Source organism: Sycon ciliatum, chromosome 1 (genome assembly GCF_964019385.1).
Source record: "Sycon ciliatum chromosome 1, ocSycCili1.1, whole genome shotgun sequence".
Lineage (NCBI taxonomy): Eukaryota > Metazoa > Porifera > Calcarea > Leucosolenida > Sycettidae > Sycon > Sycon ciliatum.
The window spans coordinates 84,531,517-84,541,516 of NC_088643.1; the positions used below are offsets into that span (position 1 = coordinate 84,531,517).

The 10,000-nt window shown below is 46.0% G+C and overlaps 1 protein-coding gene across 2 annotated transcripts in view; it reads left to right on the plus strand.

Annotated features, from left to right (window-relative positions):
• The window catches only part of LOC135805985 (VWFA and cache domain-containing protein 1-like), a 27,241-nt gene that overhangs the window by 11,273 nt on the left and 5,968 nt on the right, over positions 1-10,000 (plus strand). Inside the window, exons 9-23 of one of the 2 annotated variants that reach the window (XM_065320104.1) lie at positions 274-402; positions 2,337-2,416; positions 3,071-3,206; positions 3,436-3,597; positions 4,179-4,305; positions 4,700-4,811; positions 5,297-5,387; positions 5,850-5,927; positions 6,148-6,281; positions 6,999-7,093; positions 8,027-8,110; positions 8,565-8,681; positions 9,175-9,276; positions 9,646-9,739; positions 9,992-10,000. The exon at positions 9,992-10,000 is cut by the window's right edge and continues 87 nt beyond it. In XM_065320104.1, the coding sequence (XP_065176176.1) occupies positions 274-402; positions 2,337-2,416; positions 3,071-3,206; positions 3,436-3,597; positions 4,179-4,305; positions 4,700-4,811; positions 5,297-5,387; positions 5,850-5,927; positions 6,148-6,281; positions 6,999-7,093; positions 8,027-8,110; positions 8,565-8,681; positions 9,175-9,276; positions 9,646-9,739; positions 9,992-10,000 (1,550 nt within the window). The remainder of the gene's footprint in view (positions 1-273; positions 403-2,336; positions 2,417-3,070; positions 3,207-3,435; positions 3,598-4,178; positions 4,306-4,699; positions 4,812-5,296; positions 5,388-5,849; positions 5,928-6,147; positions 6,282-6,998; positions 7,094-8,026; positions 8,111-8,564; positions 8,682-9,174; positions 9,277-9,645; positions 9,740-9,991) is intronic. The other variant, XM_065320106.1, reaches the window with a different exon arrangement.

The following is a 10,000-nucleotide window of genomic DNA, read 5'->3' on the forward strand; positions in this document are numbered from 1 at the left end:
TGTCTGTCTCATGTACGCCAGCTGCTCCGCCCAATATCCCTGATATGCCAACCAGAAAACAATGTGTTCTGAGCCAGTTGCATGGCTGTATGTGGAGAGTGCGTTAACGTAAACGAGTATCCATTGTGCAAACGGTTAAACGCTCATTTATTCTGAACGGTTGAATAACCGGTTAATCGGCTAACTGTTTCATGCCTAGTATTAAAGTGTGCATGCTCCGTCGTGCTGTTTGCTTTGTTGACTATTTCGCCCCCTGTGCTGGCTCCTCTTTAGCAGAGAAAGTAATCATTTTCTTGACGGACGGTGCGCCATCGGACGGCTCTCAGGTCTTGCCTGCTCAGCGCATTGCAGCCGCCAAGTTCCAGTACACAGTGACTGTGTTGACGTACGCACTTGGTCCCTGTAAGTCCAGAAGTGTGTTGGTTGTGCGTTTGGCGAGTAAAACAAAAATGTCAAAATCTTTTGTAATGCCATGCTGAATTGCTAGCCCAGTGGGGTATGGAGTATGATGACACTCCATCAGGAGATCACAAAACTCACTACAGTCAACTTCGCTTATAACGACTGCGGATATAACGGCAATTCGCGAATAACGACAGAATTTCCATGCCCAGAGGAAAGTCCCATCCAACTGTAATACAAATAATGAGACTTCGGGTATAAGGACACTTCGCGATTAACGACACTTTTCTGATGCCCCGCCGAGTTTCGTTATAGTCGAAGTTGACTGTATATGTGTATGCGATCTGTCACTAATCCTGATCTTCACCGAGGACTTGCTACGAGACTTAGGCAACAGAAATCAGCCGTACTTCAGAAGTAAACTTAAACCTGTCATTCCCTTGCAAGCTCCACATGCTATCCAATCTTCTCTGTATAACTTTAGTACTACTGTATTACTAGAGTTAGTTTTCACTGTGAGGCCTTCCGTAAATTTTGAAAAAGAAAAAAATCCGGATAGTTGCTAAAAGGAGGCAGGGGTAAAAATACCGTGCGGAATTTATCTTCTTTTCGAAAACGACAGACTGCACTACCATGATGCCATGTGGTGATTGAATCGCTGTGTGTTTGTTCGATCTCAACCTCTTAAAAATCTCATCATAATATTGGCTTTTAGGTGCCTGACATGTCAACATGCGAGGAAAGTTGCGTGCCTGACTGTGCGGACCTTCGCTTTTCTTGGGTTTGGCCACGCAGTTCCTTCCACCTCTTCGCTACTTGAAGTCCCCGTCGTAGACGGCGGGGGATACAGTCTTAGCCATAGCATAGAGGACATTGTTTGGGGTACCCTGAACAACACATAGTTTTAGTTGACTTTCCAGGTTTGTATGTCAGCATGCGAGGAAAGGTGTGTGCCGGATGGTGCGGGCCTTCGCTTTCCTCGGGTTGGCCACGCAGTTCCTTCAACCTCTTTGCTACTTGAAGTCCCCGTCGTAGACGGCGGGGGATACAGGGGGGGGGGGGGGGGGGGGGGGGCAGCCTAAATTTGGCCACTACTAGACTAGTGTCTGAAAAGTCGGCGTGGAGCAATTTAATTAGAGCAATCAAGAGTACAATTGATGCAGACATGGCCACACAACATAACGACGTTGTAGAGCTCACTCTAAAACATTGTGTGGCCATATCTGCATTCATTGTACTCTTGAGTGCTCTAATAAAACTGCTACAAGTAGTATCCGGATTTTTTTATTTTTCAAATTTTACGGATGGCCTAAGTTCAGGATTTACTCCTTGCCTGCTGCTTGTATATCACAGGCAGAACTCAAACACTGCTACTAGGCTATTGATGTACAGTCAAACCTCATTAGGACGGACACTGATAAAGCGAACTTTCCATTAGTACGAACAAGGGCCAATCCTATGGTTGGCCAGGCATCATATCAAGTCAAAATTATTCGTTTACGATGAACTCCTGTAGGGCAAACTTTCGTGAAGATGAACTAATTTCAAGCGTGATTTGAGCAAAATCAGCGCGTAGTACGACCTTTCGGTCCATTTGCGTGCACTGGCTGTAGCTTTTTCTGATAGTCGAGGCCTCTTGTATGGGCAAAACGAATTGACAGCATGTTACAAGACGGAGGACATGCTGTCATGAATTCATTGCACATTGTACTTACCTGTTGCTGGCTTATGCTATGAATGCTCTACATGTGCCACAGCATGCACCTTCACGTAAAAGCAATCCACATGATATGCATATCAATTTTTGTCAGATCTGGATAAGAATAACTCCGGATAAGACAAACAAACTTGTTCAGTCCCTTGAAGTTTGTCCTAACGAGGTTGGACTGCAGTTATCTTTGAAGTAAAACTGTTCTTTGCTTTGTGCTTGTTAGCCATCTCCGATCCGACTCTGCTATCTAACATGGCTGCTCAGAGATATGGCAGTGGCTTCTCGCTGCCATCTAGCGGAGCTGTAAGTCACGCGCGCTTTGATTTCCTCTCCAAGTTATTGTAGTACAGCCTTTCTTGTTGTGCTGGCTCAAGCATCCTTTCTGCATTCTTTTCAACACTCTGGGATGCTTGCCTCGTCATATCACTAGTCTAGCCATGCTACAGACACTGAATGATATTTCAGTTAGTACTATGACTACCAGCGCTTTGGCCGAGTGGTTGTGGGCTTGCCTGCGAATCACAAGGTCCCGAGTTCGAGACCCGCGCTGGGAGCAGGGAGCGTATACTGTGCTAGCAAATGCGGTGATGCATGCGTGAACCACTTTACATGCTGTGAACTGCGCCGACACCCACGGTCAACTGGGTACTCACTACTCGGAGTGAGGGTAACATGGATGCAGCTAACGAGGTTAGCCCCCTTGTCGGGCATTGGTTGTGAGACTTACCACCTCACCCTCGCCGTTAGGCGCTGCATCTGCCACCCTGGTAGCACAGGCATGGTGGTGGCCTGGCACATGCGAAACTTCCTAAGCTGGTTGTGTTTCTCAACGCAATTGTATAGCCGGTGGTAACGCGGACGTGCAAACTGTACTTTTACTATGACTACTAGTACTTTGGAGTGTGTACTAAGCTGATGTAATATCCATCATGCTTGCATGCACTGTTCTTTGTGCAGGTCGGTCGATATCAGCAAATCGCTGACTTCAACAACCTACGCGGCAGCCTGTCTCTGTACTATTCGTTCTTTGCCACTGAGGTTTCCACGTCGTCGACTACCATTACAATGCCGTACTACGATGCATTTGGCCTGGGTGAGTGAAGCTTGGTTGACAGGATGAGTTTCATAAATATGCGCTGCTCTTGTTTACATGCATAATGGTGAGTGTAACTTGCATGGTTGTCTCAAGGTTGTCCAACACAAGCTCAAAGAGTAGGTGAGTGGGTGTGGGTTGCGATGTACGTGTTTGCGTATCCAGTGGCAGGACATCATATAATTATCTCATATATATGCGTCGGCTTCCCTGTTTGTTTGGTGTACAGGTGCCATTCTGACCGTGGCAGCACCAGTCTATGCTGGGCCAACGACCAATCTTCGGCTGGCTGGTGTTGTCGGTGTCGATGTCACGGTGTCCGACCTCTTCGGTGATATCTCGTACTTCTCCGATGCTGAGCACCAGTATGCATTCATGATCAACAATGATGGTATGTCCGTCACATTGTGCTTGTAAGCATGTGTGTGTGTGTGCGTGCATATGTGTGTGTGTGTGTGTGTGTGTGTATGGTGTGGTGCGGTGCGGGAAGTTGTACTTTATGCCAGTGCTATGGGTTTATCAAGAGATATCCATGTACATCTGCTTCCCAGTAGCTTTTTTTTCTATCCACATGTTTTGCTCTCTGATGTTCCAATGGCCTTGGAACTACACAGTGATGATGATGTTGATAAAGCTAACTTGATTAGGATACTGCTTGGGACCCCTAGTTTCCCAGTTGGTGTGCTGTTGTATTGACTTAGTACGGGACACAGTCTCTCTTTCTCTCTTTCTCTCTCTCTCTCTCTCTCTCTCTCTCTCTCTCTCTCTCTCTCTCTCTCTCTCTCTCTCTCTCTCTCACTCTCTCTCTCTCTCTCTCTCTCTCTCTCTCTCTCTCTCTCTCTCTCTCTCTCTCTCTCTCTCTCTCTCTCTCTCTCTCTCTCTCTCTCTCTCTCTCTCTCTAAAACTGTGTGATAAATTTACTACTTGCACCATGCCCTGTGTGACTCTATGTTGTACATACCTGATGTGCAGGTGAAGCCGTCCTTCATCCTCTTCTTTCGCTGCCCGTGGATCTGTCCACTGATCCTCTGTTTCAAGACATCACGCTCCTAGAGCCGGACGCTGCATTCCGTAGCAACGTGTACATGCAGATGAGAAAGTAAGTGTTTCTTTGCTAATCCACGCATTCCCTAGGCAGGCACAGGTAGTATCACTGCTGTCCCAGACATTCTGTATGCAAGCACATTCAGTCCATGTTGGTTCACGCATACCCTATGCAAGTACAAGCAGTACGTGTTTTCCCACACATTCCCTATGCATGTACAGGTAGCCTTGGGCTTGTGACATCATGAGATTAGACACTTTACTTTTCTGTTCATTTAACAAAATTTAATAACGATGACCTGGCTACTCTAGTTGAGAATATCTTTCACTACCAGTCCTCATTCAGTATAAGAAGGTGAATGTAAGCATGCCAGTAAAGTTGGTCACAGCAGGGTGAATGCCAGTATTCTTACTTGTTCTCTCGTCCTCCTCTTGTTGCTCTGCATCAGCCGTACAACAGGGTCAGCCACTTTCACTGCAACGCGATTTCAGATGATTGGTAATAGTCAATATGAAGGCACAGTGCGTGTATCAGTGATGTCATCTTATTACTGGCAACCGGTAAGCCAACCTAGCCTATGTTGTCAATCCTTGCCTCTCTGTTCCCTCGCTCTCTGTTTCTGTCTCTGTCTCTCCTCTCCCCCTCTCTCTCTCTCTCTCTCTCTCTCTCTCTCTCTCTCTCTCTCCTCTCCTCTCCCCCCCCCCCTCTCTCTCTCTCTCTCTCTCTCTCTCTCTCTCTCTCTCTCTCTCTCTCTCTCTCTCTCTCTCTCTCTCTCTCTCTCTCTCTCTCTCTCTCTCGACACACACACACAAACACACATACACACACACACACACACACACACACACACACACACACACACACACACACACACACACACACACACACACACACACACACACACACATAATATATTGAGTATACGTATGATAGGACATGGTGTTTGTACCACCAGCCTGTATAATTGCAACATGCTGCTCTACCGTTGACTTGTTTTGATCCCTGTCATCCATGTTTCAACTTTTCATTCACTTTGCTGGTGCAGATTTCTGGAACTGAGTTCATCGTCGGTGTAGTTTTGAATCACGATGCCTCCAATGAAGTTGATGCTCTAATTAACCAAGCCCGAAGTTCAGGTAAGGCTAATAACTATCCGCTGTGTAGTGGCACCAGTGAACCCATGATAGCTCGACGATTATGCAGATATACATGTATTCATAGTTTACATTCTTCCCGCTGTTTAGTGTTTGGTTTGCAGTTCTACCACATATTTGTTTCCAGTTTTGCTGCAGTGTTTACTGTTTAGTTAGGGCATAGATAACTAGCTGGTCCCAATGGCTGCTACTATCACAGTAGCAGTACAGATGGTACCCAGTTTTCAGCGACCATCCATGGCGCCGGCCTATCGTGACCTTTGAATCCAGGTTGTCTCTGATAACAGGGTGACCCGTGGACAGTTCCCATGCTTTGCACCAGACAATAGTGGTCTTACAGACAAGGAAGGTGGTGGCTGGAACCAGGTAGTCTTACAAACGATTGCACAGTTTTCAAACTCTATGATTGTTGATGTTTGTGTGACTGTCTGTTGCTCTTTTCAGTGAACACTCTGTACCATCGACTAGACCTCAATGTGCGCGGACAACGGTGCAGTCAGTTTGGGCATCTTGCCGTGAGAGGTTTGTTTGGTGTCAAGATCCCCTTCTTTACTGACATCACACCTACTTGCCAACGGTGCACTGACATTTGATATGCTAGAGGACGTCACCACTGCCTGCTTGTCTTGCAATTTGAATGCATCAAATCTGTTATCAAAGGTGTTTACATCTCTTCCTCGTCTCCTTGCATCTTTCAAGGTTTTATCTAACTGACTGTGTTTCCTCATGATGCATTGTTCAGATCTGAGCGCGGTCAAATTTTCACCAGAAGCATTCCTCAATCCGTCGCAGTATCTCAACGTGCCGGAGACATCTCAGACTGTTTCCAGCTATCTGAGCTACTTGGATGGCAATGGTGCCAACTCCTATTTCAAGGTACAACCATTGGTTATATCACTGATATGAGTAGATCTGTACACCTCATAGTATGCATGGGTCTGCTGGTGGAGAGTACGAGTACATGGACGAGTACACTCATACCTCGGGTATCTGGACCCCGAAGTTACGGGCACTTCCGTCTACCGGGCACCTTTTGGGCGAGTTTCAGTGGAAAAATAACTACTTTTTGTCACTTTTTGTGGAAATAGTGACATATCCCATATCTATGGCCTTTCCCCATCATGTATGTGATTCGGAGTTACGGACATCAAAGTTACCGGCAGTGCCCGGTCCCAGGTCGCCCGGCTAACCGAGGTACAGTCAGACCTCGCTTATCCGGTCCTCTTTTATCCGGATACCTCGCCATCCGGAAGAAAATCACTGGTTACGGATTTACAGCATATGCCATGCATACATACAGTGTGTGTGTTCGATTATCCGGTTCCCTCGCCTATCCGGATATTTTTGTGGAAAACGGATGTGTGCGGTTAAGCGAGGTCTGACTGTATGAGTGTACATGTATGTGATGTTGTAGAATTTATTTATGTACCCACTCAACATAGCGTAGCGTAACATTGAATGCTGCTACAGTAGCTTTTCCTGAACATTCAATGATGTTTAGCGCCTGCGTACGGAGCAGGTGGCTCGTGTTGGTCACTTTCTATAGTTGTTGACAAGCCTTGGGAATGTGCCGGTCTTGTGTGGGCTTTGCAGGATACAATTCGCAACTCGGTTCGCTTGACATCGGCGCTGGATGCACTATGGAATAGCCCTGCGGCTGGTCTGTACTCACGCTCGGTTGTGTGGAGGTAGGTTTTGCTGGGAGTGCTGTGAGTGCTGTGGCTGCTGTGAGTGCTGGGACTGCTGTGAGTGCTGGGAATGCTGGGAGTGATGGGAGTGCTGTGAGTATCTCTATGACTGTCGATAGCCCACAATTGTTTCTAAATAACAATGTGTTGAGCAGGTGAAGAAGGGGTGAAGGTGAGCAAAGTTGAAAACCCACTGCACTGTACAATATGTATCCAATATACAGTGAAACCTCGTTAAGAAGAACACTGATAAAACAAACTTTCGCTTAAGAAGAACTAGTATTTGTAACTCTATTGGATAAATCACTGTGTATTCACTGGGTATAAGATATGGAAAAGAAGAACTCCCGTTATTGTGAACAAATCCCGTCAGTCCCTTGGTGTTCGTCCTAAAGAGGTTTGACTGTAAATTACTCAATCTGCGGACAGAACTGTTTCGTCCTTTGTGGACTCATCAGCGCAGCACAGAACAGAGAAAACGAGGCCGAACCCATATAAATTTTATAATTGTATACCCGGTAAGACAGGCCTGAAGTTAATGGATCATAAAAACCGAGGCGCAGCCAAGATTGATCTTGTCATGGCGGCACTGATGCTTCTTGAGAATACTTGCTACATCTCTTTTAAAATGAGTGCAGCAGGCAACAAATGAAATTGATATAACCCACAGCACTTGTCTTTTATTCGTGTATGTGCATGGACACATTTGCGTGTACATGCTCGTGTGTATGTATGTGTCGCATGTGTGTGTGTGTGTGTGTGTGTGTGTGTGTGTGTGTGTGTGTGTGTGTGTGTGTGTGTGTGTGTGTGTGTGTGTGTGTGTGTATGTGTTGCATGTGCATGTGCGTGTGTGTGTGTGTGTGTGTGTGTGTGTGTGTGTGTGTGTGTGTGTGTGTGTGTGCGTGCATGTGTGTATGTGTCCATGCGTTGCAGGTATATTGGTAGCATAGATGGCATGTTCCGCATCATTCCAGGAACACAGCTGCCCACCGCATACGATCACTTGCGTCGTGACTGGTAAGTCCACTTTACTACCTGTGTACAGGTACATGTCCAGTGGACACACACATCAGTAAGCTGAGTACTAGTGATTGTACTCGTGAGTCAGTAGCTTCATGATCAACAATCACATGGCATTTTCTTTGCTCTGTGTGTGTGTGTGTCTGTGTCTGTGTGTCTGTGTCTGTGTGTGTGTGTGTGGGGGGGGGGGGGGGGGGTAACATTACTGTTCAATAAGTAGTTGATTTGCCATTGTTGCAAAATCACACGTGTTCCCCGTTGTCACTGAACCTACCATCAAGAGGCTGTGTATCACTAACATTGCTTGCTTGCTCGTATCACCATTTTTTTGTAATTTTTTACCGATATCAAAAGTGATGGTGCAGAAGGTGTCAATGAGTTCAGCTGCATCTTCCGTCTGGTATCAACTGGATTTTCCATGTTTCTTGCTTGTGTCCTTTCTTGTCATCAGGTTTACAAGGGCCCTGAGTAACCCAGGAGATATAACCCTGTCACCACCCTACCTTGATGCATTTGGTGCTGGCTATGTTGCCACACTTAGTCAGAGTATTCACCAATCAGTCAACCGGTAAGCTGGGAGTGTGCTGCCTGGTCACTTGTGCAACGCACTGCTATCGCAGTGTGGCTTGTACAGCGTCGATATTATTGTGTGACTGCTCACTGGGACAAATGAATGTCCTGTTCCAATGAAATATCTTTTTTGTTATTATAGCAATAGATCTATCTGTCTGTACCACTGTAAACTGCCTAATGTTTGCAAGCATAACGCGAATATAAACCATCGTGAAATCAAACTTCAACAGTGGGTGTAGGTGTGTAGCCACAGTGTTCCATGAAAATTTGCCATCGTAAACTCGCTGGGTCTGAGCTCTCTGGCTCTGCCCGCGTGATATCGAGTACTTTTGCAAGTAATTAGCAACTAATGTTACTGTAGCTTGTGTCTTTACTCATTGGTCCTGGACGTTGACCCTACTTTCAACTTCTCTTTATTGTAACCATTCCTGGCAGTCAACTCTATGGATACAATACAATGTACTGTTTTTCTTATTGTATGACTTCAGCTCTGTACCAGCTGTTGGTGCTGTGATGGGCGTGGATTTTACCATGGGCTTTCTCGGCTTGACCATTGAACAAGTGTACCCGGAATGCCGCAATACGTACAGGTACGCCCACCGGTGATATTATTCATTGTGTTGTGTTGAATCCATGTGTTGGAAGTACTTTTTTTTAAATATACAAGTGTAGATTAATGAACATGTAATTATACATGTAATATCTCTGCAGTGCTGACATGAGGGATAGAACTCTCTGTCTGAAGAGATTTTGTAGAGAGAACATGCTGCTGACTAGTCTATAGACTAGCAGTATAACTAGTTAGTGATACATGTTCAGCGTGTGCTCTGCTAATACATTACAGCTCTGTAGATCTCTCTGATCCGGCAGCAGTTGTATGATCAGCTATTTGTGTACTACGAGTAGTACTGACTGCGTGCCTCTCTCTCTTTTTGCATACATGTGCACCACTCCACTAGGTGTGTGATAGTGGATAGATCTGGCTACTTGGTCTACCACCCTGACTTTGTAACTACCGGTCAAGACCCACAATGGGTTCATTTGGGCCGTAAGGTAAGCAAGCTGCATCACAGCATCACTCCACCTGCCCAACACCATTGTATGTTCACTGTGGTGAATGCTATTGAGGGTGTGAGTGCCTGTGTACTGCGTAGTAATGTGCAATGTTGTGTTTGTTGGGGTGCTGTGTCTCCTTGTTTCCTACATGTATCGTCGAGTCCAGCAATGACAAATACGAAATTGAACAGTGGCAGTTCTGGTTTCCATGTTGTTCATGCCATGTGACTTCTGCTGCCGCTGTTTTAGGAACCTTAT